The sequence below is a fragment of the Colletotrichum truncatum genome, assembly GCF_014235925.2.
Source record: "Colletotrichum truncatum strain CMES1059 chromosome Unknown Contig_0008, whole genome shotgun sequence".
In the NCBI taxonomy this organism is placed as follows: Eukaryota; Fungi; Ascomycota; class Sordariomycetes; order Glomerellales; family Glomerellaceae; genus Colletotrichum; species Colletotrichum truncatum.
The window spans coordinates 2,732,547-2,759,389 of record NW_027222405.1 but is presented as its reverse complement, the minus strand read 5'-3'; the positions used below and the strand labels follow the sequence as shown (position 1 = coordinate 2,759,389).

Genomic DNA, 26,843 nt, shown 5'->3' with positions numbered 1-26,843 from the left:
TCATTCCCCTTCCATCATTACGAAGCTATTACGGCCGGTCGCTCATCATGATGATCATTTCCTACACCAGCCCTGGAGCATAAAAAGGGCTACTACGTTACAGGTACTACTATGTGAGTAAAACAGATCCAAACACATGATCTGCTCTAGTCGCGCCCGGGGAAGCCCACTGGGATATTAATAGTCGACGGTTTTTCCTCTGCTTTAAAACTTTAAAACCTGGCCTCTCTGGAACTTCTTCGCCATTCCAGTAATTTCAATTGTCACTTTCAAAAAACCATGGTCTACCCCGTCGGCTTATCCGAAAAGGCTGCCGGCGAGCACACTTCTGTAAGAACGCCTTCAGAGAGCCATGACGACGCAGAGGCAGCCCACGACCATGTCATCGATCCGAAGGCCGAGGCCAAACTAACTCGAAAGGTGGACCTACGGGTAATGCCAATGGTGTTCGTCTTGTACTTCTTCACATTCCTGGACCGGACGAACTTGGGAAACGCAAAGGTGGCGGGCATGGAGGCAGACTTAGGGCTGGGGAAATATGGCTTCAACATTGGCGCGTGCCTGTACTTTGGCATCTACTTTTTCGTCGATATTCCCGCGTCTTTGAGCGTCAAGAAGTACGGGAACATCGTGCTGCCGCTGAGCTGCATCTCGTTCGGCATCGTCACCCTCTGCACGGCTTTTATCAAGAACGAGGCAAGTTTCTTCGCGATGCGGCTGCTCCTTGGCATCACAGAGTCGTTCCAGCTCCCTGGGCTCAACTACGTGGTATCGCGGTATTACCGTCGCGGCGAAGTGACAACAAGGATCTCTTTCTTCATGCTCTGCGCTGCTGGTCTCTCTAGCGCCTTTGGAGGTCTCCTGGCATCTGGCTTGTTGTCTCTTGGGAGCATCGGGGACGTTCATTCGTGGAGGAATATCTTCTTGGTTGAAGGGTTTGTCATTTGCTCGAGAGACGTGGTTTGTTATTGACGTTAATTATTTTCCAGTATCATCACGATCGGTACAGGTTTCATAGCGTTGTATCTCTTCCCTGACGACCCGTCCAAAACACGAATTTTCAACGAGGAAGAGCGTGCCCTTGCCATGGCCCGCATCTTCCACGACCAACCGGGCATCCGAGAGCACAAGGAGCGCATCACCTGGAAGTTGGTCAAGAGCGGCGTTCTCTACGTCAACGTCCTCGTCGGTGCCTGGATGTACACCTGTAACCAGGTCACCGTACAAGGTCTCTCCATCTTCACGGTCACTATCCTAAGGCTCAACTACCCTGGAAAATCCACTGTCGCCATTCAGCTTCTGTCAGTGCCGCCGCCGATCGTAGGCTTGGTCTTCGGCTTCTCCCTGGCGTACGTTAGCATGAAGACGCGCAGGCACGGTATCGGCATTGCCGGGTGCGCGGTGATGAACGTCATCGGGTACTCGATATGGCTCGTCTCGACCAATGTACAAGCGCGCTATGCCGCCATCTTCATCAACACAGCCGGTGGTTATGGCACCGGGGTGTTGGTCATGAGCTGGACGCTGGCCAACGCCGCACCGGATACCGTGCGCAACGTTGCGAGCGCCGCTGTATCTGCGATTGCTAATATCGGTAAGTAATGCCGGTTGCGTTAGTTTTGGCGCCATGCCACAATTTGAGCTAACGATTCTGATTATCAAGGTTCCATCGCCGCTACATGGAGTTACATCAACACCGATGCCAAGACTGGATATCGTATCGGAAACAGCCTGAACACAGCTACGGCGGCATCGGTAATTATTGCATCTCTCGGTTTAGTTGCCTATCAAACATGGGAGAACAAAAAGCGCGAACAAGGGGGCCGTGACTATAGGCTGCAGGCGCCTGAGGATGAGGTTGCAAATCTTGGGCATCGTCATCCCAAGTTCAGGTACATACACTAGGAGTCATGCTTATGGGAGAGGCTGGTCAAGAACGTTTGTTGCGAGGGTAAAGATATACTTGATGTTTCAACTAAGCTATTCCTGTCGCCGTTTCCATACTTCATACATAAGTCCAGCGAAAGTCTATCCGCTGCCTGTGGCCTCAGAAGCCCTTAACCTGTCTGCCAGCTTGTATTCTCATCCCGCAATTCCCATTGACCCAACAATATCACACCAGTTTCAAGACCGATATCATAACCTGGCATGTATCGTGTTAGTTTCACTGAGTGGCCGCTGCGAAGGCGGGCTGAGGATCCGTATTTGTCAATCGACCGTCTTTTGTCTACAGAAACACGACGACTTGATAGGGACGTCCGATACAGCCAGGGCCAGGGCCAACTGCGGCTTCAGAATCTTGGCTTCATCTGTTCGACCCAACTTCGTGAGACACTCGTAGAAACCGTGGAGGGCCCAAACATTGTTCGGATGTCTTAGGGCACGGGGCAAAGTCTCATCGATCCCGAGATCCGCACTGTAGACAGCAGCAGCCTCCTCTACGTGTCCTTGCTCCAAGAGTAACGCACCAAGCGCGTGGCGCGTCGGCTGCATCCAGCCCCATGGCTCATCATAGGGTAGTGCATCGTCTTTCTCCACAGACTTCCGCAAATATGCGAAAGCGGTGTCGTAGTTGCCCTTTCGATATGCCAATTCGCCATCTAGCATTGCCTCTGCAATGGCAAGGGTTTCTTGGCAAGGGTTGTTGAACACAATCCGTGAGGGAGGGACATTTTTAAGGGCTTTTGCGAAATGAGCGCGCTCTTTCTCAGCCTCTTCTACCCTTCCAGTTGCCGCAAAGGCGACACCCTTTGCGTAATGCGTCATAGCAGTTGTTGTACAGTAGAGAACAGGGTCGTGAGGAAGCTTGAGGGCGAGGATATCTTCCCATTTTCCGAAGCGGATGAGAGCGTGCATGCGCATGCCCAAAAAGCCTTCCAGCCAGTCCGCCATCGGCGGGGATCTGATCCGTAACAGGTCCTCCGAGATTGTTGACTCGAGCTCATCAATAGTCTGAAGGGCGACCTTTGACTGTCCGCACAACATGGCGGCATACAGCCTGAAATGAAAGTCGTGTGAGCGATACAGCGTGTAGAAATTAAGCGGTCCTTCTTTAGCAAGAAATTTGGAGTCAGCTCGGATAGCGTCGGAGTTTGAGGCAATAGCGCGGCGGTAATCGCCACACAGTATGTCAAGATGAGTAGGCATGTGCTGTAGGTGCCCGGCGTCCGGAACGAGACCTCGCAAATTGTCTGCTATTGTGAGTGCAGCCTCAGGGGTCGGTGACATCTCCATCAGATGGATATACAAGTGGAGGAGGCCTGGGTGTCGAAGGGAACCCTCAAGCTTGAAGGTGCGATCCATCACATCTTTGATTTCAAGCGTCCTAGCTCCAGGAGTGGGCTTTCCTGTCTTGTAATTCCACAATTTCCACGGTGTAACATTCATCGTGGCATCTGTCCAGATAGCGACAACATCAAGATCGTTCGGGTAGGCCTTTAGAACGGTGTCCATGGCCTTGGCGTAATCTTCATTCCATTTCGAGCAGTCATCCGCAGGCTCCTCTTGCGGATACCGGGCAATCAGGGCATTTATCATGGCGATCTCGACGGGTGATGCATCTGCAGAGTGGCCCTTTGCCTGCATAATGGTGTGATGGGCTCTTTTCGCTGTGGCGGCGAGGTCCTCTCCGTCAAATACTTTCCACGGCTTGTTGTAATTGGGGCCCAGGACGAAAGCAAGTCCCCAGTACGCCATAGCGCAGAAAGGATCGTAATTGATAGCCCTTTCGAAGCATCGTGCTGACTCTTCGTGGTTGAAGGCATATGCCCAAGTTAGGCCGCGATCAAACCAAAGCTGAGCATCCTTACTTTGGGTAGTCACTGGACGGTGGAAGGAACCAAGATTGTAATACACGGCGGTAGGAGAGATGACCGCCGAAGATGTCCCCTTGCCCCTCATATTTGAACTGCTCAGCGCTGAGTTTACGAGTAAAGGTGATCTTCAGGTGTGGTGGTGGTGAGCGCCCCCAGGATCTTTGTTGGGGAGGGATGACAGGGCAAGAGTCGATTGGCCGGGTCACGCAGTAGTCAGTGATGTGTTTTAGTTGACGTTATACACCGGACTATAGTTTGGCCGCGGGTTCCCCTCATTTCACTAGTTCCACCATACTGAACCTAAATCTTTTTGGCCTAGAAAAACCACTGAAACCTCCGGAAGTCAAAGCCCTGATTTGTTAAGCGCAGTCGTCCGAACGCATTCCATGCCATCACGAATGGCTTCTCCTGAGCTCAGAGATGAAACGAAGAGGACAGCTGCCGTGGCACTGTCAGATTCTATCACATTGCACGGAAGTCCTTGCACAATTTTTAGGGATTCTTTCCCTTTCTATCTGTGATCACAGATGGCCATTTCTTCCGGGGACGGGTCTCCGATGTCACCGGAATTATCGGCGACATAGTGGAGTAGAATGGCGGACTTTGGGCCGAAATGGAGTAGGTAGTGGAGCCAAAGAGTACACTTGAAGTAGACAAGCCACCGTTGACTACGGGTATTCTTACATCTTCTATTAGACGTCATTGTGAGCGGCAAATCTTCGCACAGCTTGTTGCATCGTGAACAACCGCATAGACTGTAAAGTAGGTCGCCGATCGTATAGTGTGAGCTGATCTAGTGCGTGTCTCATGATCAACCCCGCTAGTGTCAAAGCTATACATAGAACATAAGGCAAAATAACACTGGTTTAACTTCTGAGATGGTCAAATACCTACGTCATCTGCATTTAAGAGGCCAAATAGCTGCAAATGCTTTCGCATGCTCACGATGGAGATTTAAAAGAAAAACCAGTTGCGACAGCTGCCTCAGATCTTCGTAAAATCGTTGCTATGCTTCACAACTATATAACAAAGGATGATCAAGTCCTCGTTGAGCGTAACTACGCATATATAATGAAGGCATAAATTTACTAAATGACATTGTTTTGGAGCATCAATATTGCCAATTAGATTATTAGCTAGTTACTAGCAACAGCCCAACTCTTTGGGGCCACCAGTTTGTGAAACGGCTTCGGAGGAGATACACATTGGATATTGGTTTCCAGGGGTCTAGCACGTGTATGTTACTCATGTCTTATTATCAAATTCGCAGCGGTAAAGAGGCAGCGATTGATAAATGGTGCCTGATATAATATGCTGCAAAGACCCCTGACAAAGATTAACAGTGGTCTTATGGTTATGGGGCAATCTCAGCTATAGTCGAGTTACCAGTCTTTGTCTGGCCACTCAGCCGTAGCTCGTACCTATCTATGTGTAACGCAAGCTTGTCTTCGGCAATCGTTCCGCAAACTGACCCATTGTGGGAAGTTATACTACATCTTCTAGCCTAAGTCGATTGCCATCGTGGAATACCTGGGCACTGGCAGGACGCTTAATTCCATCCATATACTTTTCATGGTACATTGCTTTTCAATATTTAAACGAGAAGTGATGCTATTAAACAACTGTATATTGTTTGACTGCTTCCACAAAACAATGATGAAACTCCAATCCATGCCGTACAAGTCTGCCAACGAATCGAATTGGGAAACAGAATGTCACTCACTACGTCTGGACTTTGCAACCTTTTTCTTGTTTTTATACACCTCGCCACATCTAGGCGGACAAACGCATCGCTTCCGTCTAGTCTCTTTGCTCATTTCATTCGGTTAAGTCTCACGTTAAATAGACATTCCAAAGCGTCATCTATAAGCCTCTCTAATCCCCAAAGTCAACGCTAGTCTCGAATTTCAGACTCGACGCCATCTAGAACACTCGCTTATGCGACTCGGTAAGACACCTTACTTGTTCCCTTGGATCGAGAAATCTTCTTCACCTCGATCTTGCCCACCTGACTGCAATCCAAAACATGCGTTCCACCGCAGGGGTAGCTTCCCAGGCCCTCCATCTCAACCACGCGACCCAGAGTCTCTCCCTCGGGCAGTGTGAACTCCTCGCTAACGTGGCACTTCTTCAAAACCTCCTCCATGGGCCACCAGTGGATCTTGACGGGGCTGGCTGACTTGACAAACTCGTCCGTCTTGGCTTGGATAGCATCCTTGTGCTTGGCCTCGAGGGTGCCAATGAACACAACGGAGGCGGAGTCAGGGTAATGAGAGGCTTTGGACTCCTTAAGGGGAGGGAGCACGCCCTCGCGAGAGAGCGCATGAATGGCCAGACTCATGACATGTCCCGCTGTGTGCAGACGCGAGTGGAGACTGCGCTTCTCTGCATCGACGTGTTGCTGGAGTTCCTCCCCCGCATCGAAGCGGGCTGTGGCTCCGTTGGTTTGGATGAAACGGCCGAAGTGGAGGATTTGGTTACCCTGAGCCGGCTGACGCACCGACTTGACTTCGAAAGTTGAGTCGGCTTTGGCGGCCGTGGAATCGGAAGGGGCCATGGATCCGGTGTCAGAAGGCTGACCGCCGCCTTGGACGTGGAATATGGTAGAGTCCGTGATAACGGCGTGCTCTATCTCTGGCGCATCCTTCACGAGGGCTTGGTCAGGCGCCTCTAGATCGGCGACCGGGACTACGGAGAGAATCTTGGCGGTGTGAAGTAGCTTCTGCCCATCTTGTTGATAGACAAGTTGTGTTGAGGCGGCCATCTTGAGGAAGGAGAGGCTCGGTCAGCTGGTCTTGGTTTCCATGATTTCAGTGTCAATTTGGGGAGGCCTAAACGTACCTTTAAAACACGCTGGAACGCAGAACGCATTCGATTGTAAGAGTAGATGGATACTTGGGTTTTGTTTCGATGCAAGGTCAACAGAGGCTGAGCGATGTGAGATCCGAAGTCGAGGGTGGTGGGCTATTTATGCGCTTGTACATTGTGTAGAAGGTAGAAGGTACCCCCTAAGCGGGGCCGTCCCAGATCCACATAAAACTGTCACCCCACAGTTCACAGTGGAGTGAACGACAGTGGCCTTCGGGCAGTTCGTACTTTTTTTGTTGGTGTTGTCCAACGCCATTTTCGGTGTGGGGCCTGGACCCTTTCAGGGGCTAATAGCCATCCATAGGCCAGTAAGCACAGTTGGCAGCGTTGTGCATGAGCAGGGCCCAGGGCCCTATGTCGCCATTAATATGGTGTCTGCGGCTAGATTCAAATCTACTGCAACTCCCTTGGGCAGGGGGTTTTCCGTATTTGCCACTGAAATACGCAGGCAAGTGGCACTTTGGAGGGACAGCAGAGCCCAGAAGAGGATAAACGGGACCACAAACATTGAGAGTACTGTTTTATTCTGGAGATCCTAAAGAAGCTACAAAAGAAATAAGAGGCACTCCACACAATGGAGATTTCTGGATTTCAAGCATCTCCGCCGCCCCCACCCCCGCATTCCCCCCCACGCCATACGGTTAAATCTGCCAGATTGACTGCTGTGCTCGCTCCCAGTGGTCACGATCCCGAATGTAGCGAGGGTTCTGCGCCACGATAGAGCAGGGAAGGAAACGCGATTGATCGATGTCATAGGTCACGCTGCCGCTGACGCCTTGCAAGACGGACGTGATGGCAACGTCGCACATGGTGTGCAACTTGCCTCCCCAGTGGCCGGCGATGGCTTCCCGGACCCATCTCTGCTCCAGCTGTTGCTTCAGCTCCAATGTCTTGGTCTCCAGCGAGGCGATCTCGAGGTGGCGGAGCGCATCCATGATGATGGCGGCCGCCGGAGCCTCACGGATCTCCAATGCCTTGTCGTCAGTCGAAAGGGGCTCGAGTCCAACAAATCGGCCAAGACCGAATTTGCCCACTTCCTTGTTCAGCAGCGCAATGGCTTCAATGAGGGGGAGCTTGTCACCATCGACTGAGACAAGGTTGCCATTCTCGAAGCTGAGAGTGAGCTTCTGGCTAGGGTGGTCCGCGTAACGGCGTGTCCACTGGTAGGCATCTTCGGGGATGCAGAAACCCTCAGGATCACCGAGAGGACCATCCTCGAACTCCCTGCACCACAAGTTCTCATCACCGCTCAGCTTGCGCTCAGACATGATGGTCAGTCCGGCCCCGGCCAGTTCTTCCGCCTTCTTCTCTCGAGAGACGACAGAACGAGGGTAGGGGCTTCCGAACCGTCCAGGGAAGCCAAGGAGCTTGATGCAGTTGTTGAGACGAGGTAGGCTGTTCTGCGACAGGTTGGCCGTGTGGAGCAGTAAGCCTGCACTCACGTCTTTGGCGTAGTCCGTGATGAGGCGAGCAATGACCGGACGAGTGAGCGAGCTGCTGACGGGGAACAGGCCCAGGTACGTGGCGTGAGCACGGATGGCGGGCACGACACCTTCATTGACAAAGGCCTCGCGGCCATCAAGGAGCTTGAACTTGGCGCCAAAGTGAGCGGCATGCTTGGTCAGGCCATTCTCGTCTACAGGTGACCCAACATCTACGGCGACAGCGTGGATGTTGGTGAAGCCGAGCTGCTGGAGTCGGAGGAGCAGGTAAGTGCTGTCCAGGCCACCGCTGAACATGGTAACGACGGGAGTATCTCTGTTCTCGAATTTCTCAAGTTGCTCGAAGCTTTCAATGGGCCTCTGCGTTTGCGAGTGAGCGCCGTTGGCTTTCAGGACGCCATTGCCATTTGCTTTCAAGACGCCGTTGGAGACGCCGTTGGAGACTTTATTTGAGACGCCGTTCGCAACGCCGTTTACTCTCAAACCCTACTCTGCTTTAGCATGATGATTTGAAGATCGAGGAGTATGCACATACCATTTTGTTGGATTGTTCTTGACACAGGGTGTGAAAACAAAGTAGTTAGTCTGTATCGTAAGAAACAGAGCAAAGATGAAAAGTAAAGTGTTTTGAATGGACTGCGAATGAAGTTGTAAAGCGTGTTCGGAATGCAGATTCAGTTCATTATCCAGACGACTGACCAGACTATATACTTTGGAGAGCAGCACTTCTTCTTTGGACAGATATTGCTCTTTCTGCTAAGATCACGACGAGCCAGTGATCAGTGTCTCTCACGTCTCCCCAGTATGTTCGTGATGCCAAAGAACGTGCATGCTTTCCTATGGGTCACATTCAGCAAGGATACAACATCCGTAAAGTCCTACACCCCCTCCCTCTTCCCAGAATACTACTATACAACCGAAGAATGAAGGAGATACATCCAAATACATCAAGATACATCAAGAGACTTGGAGAGACATTATTCCTTCACGATCCCGCTGCGGCTCTTGGGACAGCTTTTCCGGCTGTGAAGTCGTATAGTCGGCTATAACGATACGGCGTTTCAGAAAATGACAACAATCACTTGCAAAAGAACTCGGCTTCATCTCCCCGAGAGATGACCTGCTGCATCATTTTCGCCACTCATTGCGAACACAGTTGCTGTTTCTGGAGTTATTCTTCACCGAAGATGTAGTATTGGCCGTTGATGCATCCTGAAGTGCCCTGTCGCAATACTGTCTAGATCCACGTGTGTGGTGATATGTTGTAGCAGCCGATAGCCTAATGCTGCACGTCGGCCTACATGAGTTTGAGATGACAACTAAAGCTTAGCTTAGCCTGCATTAAGGCTTAGGACCCTGTATCACCCACCATAGTGTTCTCTCTCTCTCTCAAATTACCGGCTGGCGGCCCAAGTATCCCCGAGACCCACGCCAAGCAGTAAGGCAGGGGGCTCCGTCGCCTATAGACCTGCTGGCTGCCCGGACACAGCATCCCCGGGACCCACGAGTAAGCAGCTAGACCAGGCCTGGCCTGGCCTGGCCAGAGGAAACTGAGTTTCGCAATACAGACAGCCTCGGTATGCTGTGGGGGGTTGTGCTTTCCTTTTCAGCCAATCATACGTCGACACCCTGCGCGGCCCGCGCGGGCCGCCCCGTTGGCAGCGGCTACCGCCAATAGCAGCGCAAAATCCTTTGGACGAACGCTCCAGCGAAACTCCACGGTTACTACAGCTTTTTAAGTAGTTTTATTTTTATTTTATTTTTTGTCAGAGAAGAAATCCTCAGGAACTGTAAATGATTGCGAAAGTTCAACAAAAACAGTGCTGCGCTCTAAAACGGCGATTAATTATACCGATTACATGAGCTTACTGTGTTTTACTCGTAATGAAAAATGACACCTTGTGCGACTCGACATGGCGGCGCGTGGGGGTACAGGACGCCGGAAGCTATACGCGCGGCTGAAGTTTCGTTTTTACGGCGGTTTGATTGGCTCCAAAGCGTATTACTGTCCGGAGAGAAAGCGGTGTTTCCCAGAATGGATAGCCGGCTTTTTTTCTTTTTTTCTTTTTTTCGGAAACCGGGGAATCTTCCTGTATCATTGGGCTTTCCCCCCGAAATAAGCTGACTAGTCGGGCATTCTGCAATGTAACGCTAAACAGCAGAATCTAGATCTTGCACCATTGTCGGAGAAACTGACATCAAGATCCTTCAAGCACCAAATACTCTGCCTGCTTATCCGCCTCGCTTACCCGCACCGTTTGGGCATTCTTGGGTGTGCAAGTCGGCTTGTTTTGCTGCAAGGCTTATGGAGCGCCTGGGCTGGCAAAGAGAGGCGGCCGATCCTCTTGGACTGGCGATGTAACGAACTCGGGGTCCAGATCTCTCGGGCCAAGGCGTGGACCTTCGTCTTGCCTCTCTGAAGGATTCTTGAACGTCACATCAATGGGTTGCATTTAGGGGTCCCTGCAAGAAGGATCTCTGCACTTAGGGTATCTGCAGTTTGGGGTTCCTGCAGTTACGAGTCCCTGCAAGTCACCGTCGCTGTGCCGCTGGTGCGCTTATACGTGTTGAGATGTTGGGCGGCTGACTTAAAGTTTGTACGGACCAATCATGCACACCATCACATATGTTGAAAGCCTATACTATACTGAAACGACTACTGTGGTCTAGAACATCCTATACACCTCGCTTTTTCAAAAGATCTTTTGTAAAACTAGCAATGGCGTGCGAGTATACCTTTGGCACGACAGAAGTCGCAACTTGGGATAGAAATTAGCGGATTTGGGAGTAGGCGCGGGTAGTCCCCTGCAAGCTCTCTTCGGCTAAGGTCTCACCCCAGCCTAACAGTCGTGCTGAAAGACAGATGTGAGGACATGTACTTACCAGCTCCAAGGCTTGGTGATACGTGTGATACAGGCCTCACTTTCCTAATTGGGAAGTAATATCACCGGTGGTAGTCAGCAGCGGATATTATCACCTGCATCTGTTGAGCTGGCCATGCAGAATATCGCCACTCGGAAACCTTCACTCTCTCAAGACTTCATCGGAGCAATTCTCTACTCACAAGTGACAAGGGAATTGAGAAATTAGGATTCAGAGTGCGTTTTTCATTGTAGAATCATACGATGTGTAAGAAACGATATTTTGAAGTATTGAGCCTCATGAAGAGAATGCCTTCTCTCTGGATATATAAGATGCATTGAAGCCGCAGATATTTCCATCTTCAAACTCACACTTCAACACAAGCTTCCCTTTCTACAAACACATTCCTAGCAAGCATCATTTCAACCTCCAATCTTTCACAATGGCTATCACTGAAAACATTATCGTTTCCAAGTCTCTTCCGACTATTCACCTCGATCTTCTTCGATCTGAGGACGTCCAGGAGAGCAGGAACTTGCTTGACGCTTGCCGAAGCCATGGTTTCTTCTACCTTGATTTGACCAGCGATGCTGAGCTTTGCCAACTTTGGAAAGACATGCTCGCAAACATGGCGCAGTACTTCAAGCAGCCCCTTGATGTCAAGATGCAAGATGCTCGTGGCAGCGACAACTTTGGGTGCGTATTCTTCTACATATCACAGCACGGTCTTTGATATCAATCGCTAACACTTTACCAGCTACGAGCCCATGGGCACTGAAGAGGGTCCCAACCCCAAGACAAGAGATGGATACGAATCCCTCAAGGTAAAGATGCATTCTTTTGCAACATGAAAATCCAAAGTTAACATTTCCCACCAGTTCTCCCGCCGAGAGTTCCTCAAGGGATCATCTGACCTGACCACCTCGGTCCGCTCCAAGGAAGACTGCTTCTTCTCTTTCATCAACCAGTCTCACAACATCACCCTGATGATTCTCTCGCGCCTCTCTACCGAGCTGGGTCTTACCGGCACCTCGCGCTTTGAGGCTCACCACGCGGACCCTGGTCCGTCTCTGTCGACCCTCGGTCTCCTGCGCTACCCCAAACACGACAAGAAGACTGACGTCACCAACGTTGGCCACAACAAGCACACCGACGTCGGCTCCCTCACCTTCCTGCTAGCCGCGCAGTGGGGTCTTCAGTACCTCTCGCTGACGAGCAAGCGCTGGGAGTTCATTGAGCCCCGCCCCGGCCACGCCATCATCAACGTCGGCGACAGCCTGCGTTTCCTGTCGGGTGGAGAGCTCGCTAGCGTCGTGCACCGCGTCGTCCCCCTCAAGAAGACGCAGGAAGAGGACCGCTACAGCATTGCGTATTTCCTGCGCATGAACGACGGCGGCATCTTCAGCGACACAACCGGCAAGGCCTGGACGGCGACCGAGTGGCACGACTTCAAATTTGGTGTCTTCAAGAACCCGAGTGTCTTGGACGCAAAGGGCAAGTTCCTCACTGGTATGATGATTGAGGATAGCGAGAAGTTCCTCAGGGGCGAGGGTCAGGTTGCTGTCCCCGCATAGAGGATCGGCTTTGAGTTTGTTTGCATAGTGTGTCCTAAAATGGTGGTGTTTTTTCCTTAGACGAAATCTTCCTTTTTTATCTTTACTAGTCTTTCAATATACAAGTTTGCTTTAAAAATTCTTCACCGGAGACAATTATGTGCTGTCACAATGGGTTTGGTTCATTAGGTGGTTGGTTCATGGTTATCATTATAATTGGCTCCAGCTCTGACTACCTTACCAACCAACATTGAGGCTTAAAAGATAGGCATGTTTAAGATTGTCCAAATCGGGGCTTGTGTAGGAAAATCTGGAGAACGACCACGAGCCATGTGTTCGTGATCCTAAAGTTCCAACCGTTTCTTGGCGTCTATTCCCCCACCAGCCGACCTGGGGTAAACGGCGGTGATGCAGAACAGGGTACGGATACAAAGCGGATTTTACACTACGACGGTTTAGTCAAGGTCAAAATGACCAACCAATCTGTAAGGCCCCCCCATGCAACACAAACGGGATTCCCAGGCGCGTTAGAGGTCTCCGTTAGTAAACGGAGTTTGATCCGATTAGGACACAAGAGTCGAAGTTGAATGCGACCCACTTTATTATTTGCGGGTTCTTCTGCTACAGGGTACAGGGGTCTTTATCACAAACTTAGCCTATCCTATTAGAACAAATCCATTACAGCAGGCTCTGCCTAACTCGATATGATATGATTGGTTAGATGGTACCCCCACGGATGAGTGGCAACGACCGTTTTGCTAAGGCGTTGGAGCATGGTTAGCCGCGCAAAACGGCTTGTAGCTTCCGCATCCTCTATTCTCAAGCAGAGCAGAGCCTTTTCCGTTCCATACAACGACAAATGTAGCCACGGTAGCCTATTACAGCAGCACTGCATCCCCCACGTCTGCTCAGAGGTCGAGCTAGAGCTGATCAACACTAGGTCCTTGGTCCCCAGCAGCGGGCCGGGCCATCATTAGACAATCCTACAGGATGGTCATGTAGGTCTCTGCAAGTTAATGCGGGTCCAAGATCTTTTGAAGTAGAGATGAGAGATACATGCATGGAGTAGGATGGAGTAGGTTTTCAAGTTCATAGTGTAAAGCCCTTATGATGCTACCGTCTGGGTGCATTAGTGCGCCAACAGCACCCTCCCTCGGTGAGAAGAGTGGCTTCTCATTTCCTAACTCCCACAAGTTGTATTTCCGATTAGCGGGCGTGCTGCTCGGCTGTCTGGCTTGTCACCTTCCACAGGGGGAAATGACCCTGTCGATCTTACGTAAATTAAGAGTTGAAGGCTTACGGTGCAACTGCTTACGCACCTGCTACACGCACACACAAAGCACAACAGAGAGACTGTATGGCTAAGGTGAGCCTACGAATAGGCGAGGCGCTTAGATGGAGAACAGCGTGGGGGGAGGGGCATCTATTGTGAATTGCCAATGCAACCTCAACCTCGTGAAGATGACCGGGCTTTAAGGCAAACACGTCCCCCCTTAGTTGAGGACTCCGGTCTAGATGCTTATCCTAGGCGTTTGCTGATGTCCACCTCGTTCTCGACTGGCCAGGATTTGATTTCGCTCAACAGCTAAGCCACTAGGATCACGCATACCAGAACGCGATGTGGAGCGCATAAAATCATACATTGGCGGCTCGAATTCCAGACCGCGACGGACGGACTTCTTTGCACCGCCTAATTACACGTCGCAAGCACGTTTTTTTTCTTGTCTCCCCCATTCAAACTCGTTCCCGAAGATCCGAACACATATCGTTGGCCGCCTTACGAGTGCCTCGGTGTGGTAATACCCCGGTGAATGTAAATGACACCTTTTTAGGCCGTTCTAGATGGGGGGCCCACCCATCTTGGCTATTGGCTAAACGAGCCCCGCGGAAGCGTCAACTTAAAGGGGGCATTCTCTGCGCTTGTCGGTGAGGAAGACGACGAAATTGGATCAGAACCTGCCCATGCTCATATGCGGGTTATGCTGCAGAAAGGGTCCCCTGGCCGCATGTGAGTAGAGCTATGAGTGCAGCCTTACCGTCCATGTCACCTCGCATGTTGCATTTGCAGCCTCCTTCTCCCCCGTGGGAAATCTCCGTTCGCTTGCGTGTCCCTTGGGGGAAGAGGGGTGTCGGAAATGGACGCACCATGTCCGGAGCAGGCTGCCCGTCTGCGTGTAACCAACATTTCGCCACTATGGGCTGAGATGTTGTTTGGGTCGAGGCACCCCCCGGCGTTGAGCTCCACAACAAGGGTCCAAACACGTCCTGTACCTGTTGGATCTCACCCTGAAGCGACATAACTTGAACTTCCTGATTACCCGATTCGGTTAATACAATCGGGAGCCGCGCCAGTATTCCAAAGGACCTCCTGCGCCGATGTCGGACGTTGGCAACCAATCTTGAATGAGTGGTTGACATTGATCATTAGGATTTCTGCATATTGCAATAATGCAAGCAAGGTCACTGGTGCTGGAAAGGAATGGAGATGTCTCTACGGTGGCGCAATATGCTGGTGAATAATGGGGTGTCCATTGAAAAGTAAATCAACCTGATTTTTCATTCAACGTTGGTAACTAAGAGACAACGATGTAGGGCAGTTTGAGTCACGATGAGTGATTGATGTGTGATGTTGATGGACGGTTCATGCTTATTATTCATCATCATATCACTAGCCGAGTATTTCTAGTAGACAAGACATAGCAGCAAAGGGCTCAACAATCTTGTATATTTCATCATCTTTTCTGAGACGTCACGCTGGAGCGTGTCCCATTTAAAGCTACTATCGTTGAGACCAATATGTAAGACGATACCAATACGTATTCAGATAGGGGGGTTGATATCAAGCCCAGTGACGGTCAATTTGAACGCATCGTTTCTTTGCAGCCATATTAGTGAAAATGCATCATAATCCCGATAAGGAGCATCAACATACCTCGAATAGCTCCCAGCGACATCCAAGTCCAATCTTCCTCTCACGCAATCATCAAAGTTGACCCCAACGGTCAACATGCCATCTTCATTCTCCCACAAGGGCCCCTGAAGGACTTCACCCAGCGGAGACACAATGCAAGAACCGCCACTGGACACAAACTCCTCACTCTCAGACTTCTCACCGTAAACCCAAGCCGGCTGGCTCTGCTTTTTGAAGCATTGATTGGCGCTCAGGACGAAGCATCTGCCCTCACAAGCTACCGTTCTCATAAGAGCAGACCAAGTGTCACGCGCATCCGCCGTCGGCGCTAGATAGAGGTTGACGTTCTGGCTGTAGAGAGAATGACGCAACAGCGGCATATAATTCTCCCAGCAGATTGCCGCTGCGAGGGTGATGTGAACGCCCTTAATGGTGGTCGTCACAGCACGGAGCGAAGACGGTTGTCCTTGACCCCATATCAAACGCTCGCTTCCCGTCTGCAAGGGTAGGTTCAGGTTAGAACATTCGCCAAGGAAATATATAGGGAAGTACTTACTGGCATAACCTTTCTTCTTTTGCCAATGACTAGCAGAATCGAGTTAGCTCCTGTCACTTCCATTTGACCCTCTTTCAGTCGGGGTGCATAGAGTACTCACCTCCAAGCTTGGGACAGACATAGACGACAGCACAGTAAAGAGTCCCCCCAGATCGCTCAACCAATCCCGTGACGATGAAGATGCCAGTCTCTCTAGCCACTTTTTCAAGCTGCTCTCGGGTACCGTCTCCACGTCGGACCCGGGTTGCATCACCTCCTTCTTGCCCCTCCAATTCTCTCCTCACCCACTTCTCCCCCGCACCCTCGGGAGTATCCCCCAAATCGACAGCATCCTTGAAGTAGTTCAAGAACTGCTCTCTACCTTCAGGGGTGCGACCTCCCACAGCAGCGCCAAAGGTAGCTCCTCGGGGATAACCACCGATGTAGGCCTCGGGGAAGAGGATCAGGTCTGGAGAGGGTTCCTCCTTGGAGGCTTTCTGGCATTGTTGGGACAAGGCCTCGAGCGTTTCTGGAGTGCTGGACAGAGTGTGCTTTTGGCACACTGCGAGGTAGATCGTCTCTGGTGTAGCTGCCATTTTGGATAATCAAAATACGTGTGATATAATGCTTTGGATAGTACAGATAGGCTGGATATGAGGAAGATGTCCCTCATCAAGCCAACGGGTCATCGGTTTATATGTATGCGCTTCTATTGGACCGTGTTCTGTAGCTCCGCAGCTCGGAGCTGGACTTCATCTTGAAACCCTGATATTGGACTACTTGATGTACCTACCCTGCTAAATGGCTATTGTAGAACCTCCAACACGTATACTTGATCATGAAGGACTGAATAGGGGTTCAACAGCATCAGAACGCACCCACGTTGCTCAGCGAGGGGGCAAAGTAGTACAGCTACGGAAAAGGAGAGTTTCGGCTTACCTCTAAGGGGATACCCCGGGGTCCGATTGACCCCTGGTCAAATGTGCTACGACCCAACTATACCCGACGAACTACAGCCCAAATTGGAATGATCACGGCCGTGGACCTTTACGAACTCTTCTAGACCCTTTTCCAGGGTCGCATATCGGTCCCCAGGGTCCATGTACCCTGTGTCAGATCCACAATGAATGGCGAGCGGTCAACTCCTTGGCGCCTTGAGTCACTGCAAGTACAGCCGACGGCGGAGCTGGGTACCTCTGTACTTGTCAGGTATCAGCCAACACGTTGCAGTTTTTAGCGCTGGTCCCCAAATCAAATGTCCCGCTAGGCCCGAACTCCCATTCGTCTGTATTAAATGTGCACAACAGGTGACGATGATGTATCTTGATTGGCTGAATATTTACTCCTACATATGTTTTACTCAGTGAAGGATAATGAACATGTACTAAGCACGGGGAATGAAAAAAGGGTCCATTAGACAGTCATATCCTAGTTCTCCTCCTTCGCCCCTTCTCTCCCATCTCTTTCGCATCCCTCATACGAGTCCCAAACGGATTTACGACTCCTACTTATCCATCGTGCATTTGCCACTAGATAGGTTGGCTGGATTTTCGTGAAAATTCAGGAAGAAGACCGATTTAGCCTGTAAGTTTCTTCATTTGGTCATCGCCAGACTAACAGACGATTGACGCTTTGAGTGCCTCGGAGTATTCAAGATTTAAAGTGCCTAATTGGGACGGGTTCGTCGACCAACATTCGTCAAGATGGCTGAAAAGAACGGCCTTGTTGAGGTGTATCCAGAGGCTGTGGATGACTCTCAAAGCGAGACTCTCCAAGAAAGAGATCGCGGAGTACTGGGGCGGCAGAAGAGCGCGGTAAGTTGGAAGGACCCGGGTCCTCCTCCAGATGGCGGAGTCCTCGCATGGAGCCAAGTCCTGGTAGGACATTTGGTCATCATGAATACCTGGTAGGTTATTCTCGCATCACGAGTGCTTTCACTGGCGGCAAGATTATGGAATGACGCTAATGTTGACAAAGGGGCAACATAAACTCGTTTGGTATCTACGAAACCTATTACGTTGATTTCCTTAACCGCTCTCACGCAGATGTGTCCTGGATCGGGAGTGTGCAGGTCTTCCTGGTCTTCTTCATTGGCACCTTTTCTGGTCGTCTCACCGATGCAGGCTACTTTCGTCCGGTCTTTCGTAAGCTCCAGTCCCTCTAACCCTCACTCCGCACTGATGACAGCAATGACGACAAAGCGCTTATTCATTCCAGTTTTCGGGACTGTTTTGACTCTACTCGGCGTGTTCATGGCATCCCTAGCTACGCAGTACTGGCACCTATTCCTAGCTCAAGGAATTTGCGTCGGACTTGGAGCTGGGTGTCTGTTCTGTCCAGCGCTAGCAATAGTATCAACATACTTCGCCAAGAGAAAAATGTTAGCCATAGGTATTTGTGCGTGCGGTAGTGCTACAGGAGGATTAGTCTATCCGGCCATGTTTCAACAGCTGCTCCCAAAGATCGGCTATGGATGGACCATGAGAGCCTTGGGCTTTACTACTACGGCCTGCTTGGTTGTATCTAATATCCTGGCAAGACCAAGACTGCCTCCTTACAGCACAGGACCTATCGTCGAACTCGCTGCCTTCACGGAAGCATCGTACAGCTTGTTCGCGGTTGGCATTTTCTTGGTCTTCTGGGGCGTCTATTTTGCTTTCTACTACCTGAGCTCTTTCGGTGTCGACATAATCGGCATACCTCAAAACGAATCATTCAACCTGTTTCTAGTGCTCAACGGTGTTGGTATAATAGGCCGCACTCTCCCTGCGTATTTGGCAGACCGCTATACTGGTCCTATGAACATTCTGCTCATGGTAACCATTGCGTCGATCATCTGTGCTTGGGCTATGGTTGGTGTCACCTCCCGAGGAGGGCTCTATGCGTGGACTGTGGTTTACGGTGTTGTCGGAAACGGTCTTCAGGCCATGTTTCCAGCCACGCTGAGTAGCTTGACAACCGATTTGAAGAAAGCGGGAGTCAGAATGGGGATGATATTTGTAGGTGTTCAACCAACCCGCGGAATGTGAAGGAGTAACCAAGACTGACCCACAATTAGACGATCGTAAGTTTCTCCGTGTTGACGGGTCCACCGATAGCCGGTCTATTGATCACGAGAAACGATGGCCACTATGTGTATGCGCAGATCTTTGCGGCCGCATCTATGGTTGTCGGGTTCGTACTACTCTGTGGAGCTAGACTTGCGGTTACTGGTAAAGTCTTGTTTTACAAAATCTAGCGACACGCTACGAAGATGTTTGAGGAGTATCACACGCCGGGACGCAGGACCACAACAACACATTCGACCGTCAACCTCAAATATGAAGAATGGAAGCATAAGGGAATCTTGTTTTCAGTACGGCTCCATCAAAGACTCCATCAAGGCCATGTGCGCGGCTGCTAGCGCCTGCATCCCGCTGATCGAAGGAGTCGTTAGTGCTTGTCCCCAAAGTCAAGTGAGATCAATACCAACTTTGGCTCAGAGCCGTTGCACCCGATGGCAACAGCAATACAAAACAAAAACGGAGGATACAGGCTAGGCATCAACAACTTATTGGTGTAGACCTGAGAGCGAAAGAGCCAGCCAAACAATATACATGTTTGGCTGCGTACCAACTTTTCTTTTAGTTAGAACGGATTCGTGGGAAACATCATAAAACACAGTCGCTACCAATACATTTGTTTTGCTTTGTTGTTGAAGTCCTTGCCTTAGTAACAACCTTTACATTTGGTAGCACTTCTGCTTCCTATACGAAGTACACAACGTATCAGTATAGTAGATCGCGCAGTCAGCGAACCACGGATCGTTGTTCAGCTGCACAAAAGATCAGAGTGAGAGAGTATTAGATGAACATCGCAAGCAATAGCTCATTATAGGTAGTTCTTTTCACGCTTCGTAACTTCCAGTTGCAAGTCGGTTCCTTTCGAAGGCTCGGGACCCACCTATCATAACAGCTAAGTCGGAGGTGTTGATAGAATATAGTAGCTGTTGGGCAACGTGCAGACGACCATTCTAACAAGTCGCCTGGATAATGTCCGTTAATTGCTCCTTTCTTTGGGGTATTATTCGCAACGAAACATACTAGTTACATTGAGAGAACAAGACACTTTTGCAGTGGAATAAGATGACTGGGGAACACGATGTAGTGCGGACGAAAATGTTTGCCAGAGAACGGACATGGCCGTCAAATATAACAAAAGCGTCACTTGCACGGTCTGGGGTTGAGAAGAAGAGCGTGTATAGAAGTTCTCTGGCAATCCTCATAATCCTCTCCCAAGCTTCATTTTTGGCGTCAAAAGAAGCATTGTACGAGTTGCAGGGAAACAGTTGTTGAGTTTATGGAGGGCAAGGGAAGCCGGAAGAGTTACAAGCGCTTTTGGGAAAGGTGATGGAAGTAGATTGATACAGATTTGGTACTTGATCTTTCCTCTTGATATGTCATCTGGTATTTCCTTTTTTGAACAAAGATAATAAACTGAATACCAACAACTGCACTGGATCGTTGCATTTTCCATACTTGTAGTTAACTGTTTTTGAAAACATCGAAAGCCTTTTGAGAAATGTTTCGTTTATTGATGAAACTTGACGTTGACGATAGTTCCCTCTTCGAATCAAAATTTCAAGGCCGTGGTATTTATGTCAACGACAAAAGAAGGAAATTGAACAAAATTTTAGTGTCTAATAACGTGTAAGCGCAGGAAAAAAGCTAAGTTCTTTGCTAACGGTTTACGGGAGAAAAGAAAGGTGTTCAGTATGCAAACATGTACTTGAGACATGTAAGATAGTAAAATGACGATACAGTCTTAATTCGTATATACTCTTTTAAACGTCGAAGACACTACTGCTAATTGACAGTATCAAGCCGCATAGTGATGATGACCTGAAGCCCCTTCAGCCTCAGTTCCACCTGTAGTTGTAGGACCTTGGTATCCCTTCCTGGCACCAACGAACCACCATACTCCAACAAAGAACGTGAGACCACCCCAAATCAGACACGCGTAATTCATGCTCTGAGCAGTGGTAGGGAGGGCAAAAGGGAAACTGTAGATGACAAACCACACAAGCATATATGTGCACGCCACACCGTTGATAACAAAGCCGACCCATCTACGCATGTGAAAAGGCCCATAATGAACTCGCTTCCTTCCTGCCAGGAGATTGGGAAGAATAGCTGCGAGGTACGAGCTACTAGATAGAAGAATGAAGCTGCCGACAAAGGCGTTGAAAGCCGTTGTGCTGCCCACATAAATTGCGCCAAGAACGGTGACTAGTAGAGCCGATGACACGGTGGACCACATAGGCATTCCTAGCCTGGGGCTTACCCGTCCCAATATTTCAGGTCGGGGACTTGCACCGTCACGAGCAAGAGCCCAAAGTGTCCGGCCACAAGTAATGTAGAGTCCCATTATTGTCAAGCCAATGCACATTAGTACGAGGGCAAGCAACCCGGTTGCGCCAGCAGGTGAACCAGTGGCCTGGCGATAGATTTCGGCAATAGGATACGGAGAGCTGAAGAGTGCATCGTAGTCGTTGATCGCGTACATGATGGTAACCAAGTAACAAAAGCCAGTCATGAAACCAATGCTCATTTGCAACCCAAGAGCGATGGGAACGTTGCGCTGCGGGTTGGGGATTTCTTCTGCCAAGTGCGTTGTGGCGTCAACGGCACCAACGCTGAAGGCGCCGTTAAGCATGCCAGCCAGAAACACGAAGCCATCCGGATAGCCGACGTCGGCGGTCCATTCAGCCCAGACGAAGGAGGAGGATGCATGTGGTGGTCGTCCGTCTCGGCCGGGCATGACGGCCACAACTATAATCGTGACGAGGAAACCTGCCAGAATCGCAAACACCCCGAAATCATTGATCCGCGGCATCGCGCTATTAGCAAGGCATACCATCGCACATGCAAGCCACGTCACGATCAGATAGACGACGAAGACGTGCCAGGGCTTCGCTTCAAACCCAGCATGGTTGAGCGCGTACATCTGCACGACTGTATTGCCGAAGATGGAAGCCATGCTGGCCGCGCCGAGGATCCAGGCCAGGTAATTCCACCAACCTGCGAAGAAACCGACGGCGCGACCCCATCGCCGACCAGGTGTAACGGAAGCCCAGTGGTAGACACCGGCGGAAGAGGGAATGGCACTAGCAAGCTCAGCAATGCTGGCGGCGACGGTCCAGTAGCAGACAGAGACGGCGATGAACTCGTAAAGGACACCTGGTGGTCCGCCGTTAAAGATTGCGACGAGGATAGAGCCGCCGATCGCGGGCCAGACGTTGCCGACGACGAGACCGACGCCGGCAAGGGAAAGAAGATTGAAGTTCCTCTGAAGCTCCTGGACGTGTCCTGACGCGTTGATCACGACATCCTTTTGCTCAGCCGATTGCGACGTGATTGCCTTGTTGATGTCAGACGTGCCAACATCATCAGCGTCACTAAGCTTTTTGGAACCACTCATGGTTAACTCCCGCGCGAACTCAGATGTACGCCAAGAATAGTGTGAATAGAGAAATAAGTTGAGGGAGTGATTGTACGCATCATTATCGGAAGGACTTGTTTCATTAGACATATGGAACATGTGCACCGGCCCGGTGTTATTTCGTATCAATACCAAGATAACGCGTAGGCCTGGTCTTTACGCGGCCGATTATCTCATACCCATGCTGCTGCATTTTCCTACGTCGCAGTCGGCGATTGCAGCCTTCTATCGCCTAGATGCACGTCGGCCTCTAGTATGCTACTCCTGCAATGGTGCGACCTTTTGCTGGGGAACCATCTCCTTTTGATACCCATCTCGCCACTAGCTCTGTAAAACCCCTGAGCGATCCCGGCCCGGACAGTGATGGCCATCGCGCAACTGACAACCTCTCCCCTGAGCTCAACACGCCCAGTAAGGGCATTTCCTCGTCAGGTGTCAGGATGTAGCATTGAGCTATCTGTGTCTGGTTAGAAATTTGGCCAAGCTTTTCGAAAGACCGGCAAGTATATGCCGTCATGAACAGCATTTACGTACAAGAAGTATGAAATGCCGTCCCCCGCAAACCTCAAGTCAATGGAACTACGTGTTGAGCTGGCTCGATCCACTGATTGCACCGGACGGGAAGAAAATCTTACGCAACAGCTTGACCAAGCAATGCGGGGGAATTGATACCCCAGGTTACGACATGTTATGCTCAATTACATACTCACCATGTATTTGTGTTGTGGGCAGAATCATTTACATCGATTAACCCCTTTCTTACATAACCTCACTACAAGCGTACATGCATATACTCACATCTCAAGGATTTGCAGAAGTAAATGTGTCAGGGCGTTTTGTTAGCCGACTCCGGAGCCGGTAGTCATGGGTGCGTTACTAGGCGCTTGGTCCATTTGATCACGCTTGATTTCTTAAGTTGCCGGTTTGTGGAGTTTCTGACAAGATTGGGGACAAGATCCGGCCCTTTCCTTTCTTGGGCAAAGTTGCCGACGAGAAGTTATCTCCGGCGAAAGAGGGCTTTAATTTTTCAGATAAATCCTTCGGCCACGAGGCTGTCTTGAGAATAATATCAATTACAACGACTTTCATGGAACGAACCAAACATCAAAACTTTCTCCATTAAGTAGCTAGTGTCAGGTTACCGAATCTAGTTTACCAGTCATTTCAGCCAGGGTTCCATAACAGCATTCACCAAGTAAAATGGGCTCCCAATAGGTTCACGGGTACCCGTGCGTGTAAAATTTCACGGGTACCCGTGGAAATGACTAAGCAACCTGCCCACGTCAATGAACGCGTCTTGTGTCATACACCTTTCACGCGTTATTTGCATCCAGCACTTCAGTCATATATTCTTAAAAATGGAAATAGCTCTCAAAGACTCAATACTCACATTCCCAGACGACAGTCTCCCCCCTGAAAGCGATCATAAATCTCGCGATGAGCTTTTTATGTCAATCAACAACTGGGCGGCGACAAAGGGATACGCATTCACTACCGGGAGATCAACAAAGGAGAAAAGCAGACGACGGACGATTACATATTCATGCGATAGGTCGTGTCATCCGCCAAGCACATCAATAGCGCGGCAAAGGCAAACTACTAGTAGGGGGACTGGTTGTCAATTTTCCGTCCTTGCTAAGGAATCTTTGGATAAGAGCACATGGAGCTTGAGACACCGGCCCGATAAGCGTTTTTCTTCTCATAATCATCCCCCAAGCCAACATCCGTCTGCTCACCCAACGCATCGCAAGCTATCTGAGGAGGATCAAGCCAAGGTGGCCGGTCTTTCAAACGCTGGCGTCGCACCCAGGGACATCAGAACATACATACGACAAACGACAGACTCTATAGCGACCCAGCAGGATATCTACAATCATATTGCAGCTGCTAAACGAGATGTTCGTGAAGGGCAGACCTCGATCCATGCACTTGCTAATCAACTTGATGAGGAAGGCTTCTGGAGTCGCATGCAGTTTGCACCAGATGGCCGAGTTACGGCTGTCTTGTTCGCTCATCCAGATTCCTTAGCCCTTCTCCAAGCCTACCCAGACATCATGTTACTAGACTGTACCTATAAGACTAATAAGTATGGTATGCCACTTCTTGATATAGTTGGCGTCGATGCTTGCTAACGGTCGTTCTGTATTGCGTTTGCATTTCTTAGCGGCGAGGCAGAAGATGACTATACCTGGGCTTTGGAGCGGGTCAAATCCTTGTATAGTCAGTGCAACGCTAGCCTACCTGCGGTTATCCTCACAGATCGCTGCTTAGCATGCATTAACGCTGTTGCAACCATCTTCCCCTCTTCTGCATCTTTGCTTTGCCTCTGGCATGCGAACAAGGCCGTTCTTCAACATTGTAATCCAGCTTTTGACTCTACTAAGCCAAAGATAGTCAACAATCCTGCAGCGCTCAAACCTTCAACTCAGAGCTGGGAAGAATTCTATAACTCCTGGCATTCGATCATCAGCTCGCCATCTGAGGTGGTTTTTGAGGAGCGCGTTTCCCAGTTTGAGGAACGCTATCTTCTGGACCATCTCGAAGAAGTCGGCTATGTTACGTCCGTTTGGTTGAAACCATACAAGGAGAAGCTAGTGAAAGCCTGGGTCGATCAGCATACCCATTTTGGCAATGTGGCTACTTCGCGAGTTGAGGGTATTCATGCACTACTTAAATCGCACTTGAAACGATCCACATTAGACCTTTTTGAAGCTTGGCGAGCAATGAAGCATGCTTTACTAAATCAGCTATCGGATCTAAAGTCAAATCAAGTTAAACAGCAAATACGGATACCAGTTGAGCTTTCAGGGTCAATGTACGGCGCAGTGCTTGGCTAGGTATCGCATGAAGCCTTGCGCAAAGTAGAAGAGCAACGGAAGCTGCTCACGAAGAAAGACACAAATCCTTCCACAGCCTGTACGGGGACGTTTTCTCGAGTATATGGTCTCCCATGCTTACACAAATTGAAGACTTTACAAGAACAGAATCTTGTTCTTCTACGTGAGCACTTCCATGCACATTGGCATTTGAGGCGTGATGGAGCGCCGCAGCTATTGCTGGAGCCTCGCCAGCGCATAGAGCCCAGGTTGCAATTAGAGAATCCCAGTATTCCCAAATCAAGCACTAGACGAGAGCCTAGCGGGTTCGAAGTTGTTGAAGTTGCTTCACGGGCCCCAAGCAAATGCAGTAGGTGTCATACAGTTGGCCATACTATGACTTCAAAGGCGTGCCCTCTGCGATACACGCATTTATTGCCTGAACCGACACCTACTCCAGATCCAGCTACAGTATCAACTGCGATATTTACCGGGACGACGACAGATACACAAGAACCTCCTTCAAACGCCGTGCAGGACGTACCAGAGTTGGTTCAACCGACTATTGCTATAGTGGTAGAGACCAGTATATCACCACCTCGGGTATTATCACCATTTGCGCATTCGCATTCACCTTCGCTGCCAGGATACGATTCACCTCAGGCGATATACGGACGGTACTGTGCAGCAAGAAGCGCCTGGTACGGTGCTCAACCTCGTGGGAGTGTCAAAACAAACCAGGAGTATCGAAGGGCAATGGGACTTCCGCTACGTTATGACAAAAAGTGTTATGAGTAGTGTCTTGACTATAAGCAGATGAAAGGACGCTGCACTACCTCACACGGGTCAAGGGATTGGACGAAGGAGGAGATGATGGCTTATCTGGACTGGGATAGGGCTGAACACAAACGGGTCGATGAGCTGATTATTGCGGAAGATGGACAAAACCCCTTTAAAAACAGTGAGAGAGGTATGAGCGAAGTCTGGAAACGAGTCGAGCAAGATAAGGCAGAGCAGGAGGCGTTATACGCTGGTAGTAAGCCCGAAGAGTGCATCGTAGTAAAGTCGTAAACTTTCCGGATAAGTTTGATGCAGGCCGTGCCTCTCATTGGCTCATGAGCCCCATATCAGAGTTGCTTAGTCATTTCCACGGGTACCCGTGAAATTTTACACGCACGGGTACCCGTGAACCTATTGGGAGCCAGTAAAATGGTTGGCCTTAGGTAAGCGTGAGCAAAGGATATGAAGAAGGTTTACCAAAACAGTGATCAAGTATTAGGTTTCTTTGTCAGAAACAATGCTTCTGAGACGGAAGGATCCACGAGAAGACTGAGAATTACGACACCAAGGCTGTCATCACAGTCGAGGGCATAAACTTGTGACGAGTATCTGAACAGTTTGAACTAACTTATATTAGTAAGAGGGTAAGACCAATAATAACACACAGATAAAATGAAACTACTTCGTACCAGAGATCTTAAGCTTTCAACTGTTATCTCCTGCTATTGCTGCTTCGGACATTCGACTGAGTGTTACTCCGTTTATTATGAACAAGGGCCTT

General features: G+C 49.9%; 10 protein-coding genes across 10 annotated transcripts; 4 read left to right on the top strand and 6 right to left on the bottom strand.

The window, feature by feature from the left end:
- Positions 1–279: 279 nt before the first annotated feature.
- Positions 280–1,905, top strand: CTRU02_212232 (major facilitator superfamily transporter; the record flags this gene model as incomplete). The annotated part of the gene is made up of 3 exons (XM_036724938.1): positions 280–935; positions 990–1,594; positions 1,664–1,905. 3 exons carry the CDS (start codon positions 280–282, stop codon positions 1,903–1,905), a joined length of 1,503 nt encoding a protein of 500 aa, XP_036583103.1.
- A 303-nt stretch (positions 1,906–2,208) lies between these two features.
- Positions 2,209–3,900, bottom strand: CTRU02_212233 (tpr domain protein; the record flags this gene model as incomplete). Its single annotated transcript, XM_036724939.1, has 1 exon — positions 2,209–3,900. One exon carries the CDS (start codon positions 3,898–3,900, stop codon positions 2,209–2,211), a length of 1,692 nt encoding a protein of 563 aa, XP_036583104.1.
- Positions 3,901–5,751: 1,851 nt separating this feature from the next.
- On the bottom strand, positions 5,752–6,686 carry CTRU02_212231 (uncharacterized protein; the record flags this gene model as incomplete). Its single annotated transcript, XM_036724940.1, has 2 exons — positions 5,752–6,579; positions 6,657–6,686. 2 exons carry the CDS (start codon positions 6,684–6,686, stop codon positions 5,752–5,754), a joined length of 858 nt encoding a protein of 285 aa, XP_036583105.1.
- Positions 6,687–7,324: 638 nt separating this feature from the next.
- Positions 7,325–8,663, bottom strand: CTRU02_212230 (argininosuccinate synthase; the record flags this gene model as incomplete). The annotated part of the gene is made up of 2 exons (XM_036724941.1): positions 7,325–8,611; positions 8,661–8,663. The coding sequence occupies 2 exons, from the start codon at positions 8,661–8,663 to the stop codon at positions 7,325–7,327; spliced, it is 1,290 nt and encodes a 429-aa protein (XP_036583106.1).
- Positions 8,664–11,429: 2,766 nt separating this feature from the next.
- CTRU02_212229 (gibberellin 20-oxidase) lies at positions 11,430–12,561 on the top strand (the record flags this gene model as incomplete). Its single annotated transcript, XM_036724942.1, has 3 exons — positions 11,430–11,683; positions 11,745–11,811; positions 11,866–12,561. The coding sequence occupies 3 exons, from the start codon at positions 11,430–11,432 to the stop codon at positions 12,559–12,561; spliced, it is 1,017 nt and encodes a 338-aa protein (XP_036583107.1).
- Positions 12,562–15,360: 2,799 nt separating this feature from the next.
- Positions 15,361–16,582, bottom strand: CTRU02_212228 (uncharacterized protein; the record flags this gene model as incomplete). The annotated part of the gene is made up of 4 exons (XM_036724943.1): positions 15,361–15,415; positions 15,473–15,948; positions 16,008–16,036; positions 16,108–16,582. 4 exons carry the CDS (start codon positions 16,580–16,582, stop codon positions 15,361–15,363), a joined length of 1,035 nt encoding a protein of 344 aa, XP_036583108.1.
- Positions 16,583–17,383: 801 nt separating this feature from the next.
- Positions 17,384–17,542, top strand: CTRU02_212227 (uncharacterized protein; the record flags this gene model as incomplete). Its single annotated transcript, XM_036724944.1, has 1 exon — positions 17,384–17,542. The coding sequence occupies one exon, from the start codon at positions 17,384–17,386 to the stop codon at positions 17,540–17,542; it is 159 nt and encodes a 52-aa protein (XP_036583109.1).
- Positions 17,543–17,689: 147 nt separating this feature from the next.
- On the top strand, positions 17,690–19,224 carry CTRU02_212226 (transporter MCH4-like protein 6; the record flags this gene model as incomplete). The annotated part of the gene is made up of 4 exons (XM_070205796.1): positions 17,690–17,850; positions 17,964–18,130; positions 18,204–18,985; positions 19,045–19,224. The coding sequence occupies 4 exons, from the start codon at positions 17,690–17,692 to the stop codon at positions 19,222–19,224; spliced, it is 1,290 nt and encodes a 429-aa protein (XP_070060609.1).
- Positions 19,225–20,843: 1,619 nt separating this feature from the next.
- On the bottom strand, positions 20,844–22,565 carry CTRU02_212225 (choline transport; the record flags this gene model as incomplete). The annotated part of the gene is made up of 1 exon (XM_036724946.1): positions 20,844–22,565. The coding sequence occupies one exon, from the start codon at positions 22,563–22,565 to the stop codon at positions 20,844–20,846; it is 1,722 nt and encodes a 573-aa protein (XP_036583111.1).
- A 3,595-nt stretch (positions 22,566–26,160) lies between these two features.
- CTRU02_212224 (uncharacterized protein) lies at positions 26,161–26,337 on the bottom strand (the record flags this gene model as incomplete). Its single annotated transcript, XM_070205795.1, has 1 exon — positions 26,161–26,337. The coding sequence occupies one exon, from the start codon at positions 26,335–26,337 to the stop codon at positions 26,161–26,163; it is 177 nt and encodes a 58-aa protein (XP_070060608.1).
- Between the last annotated feature and the right edge of the window lie 506 nt (positions 26,338–26,843).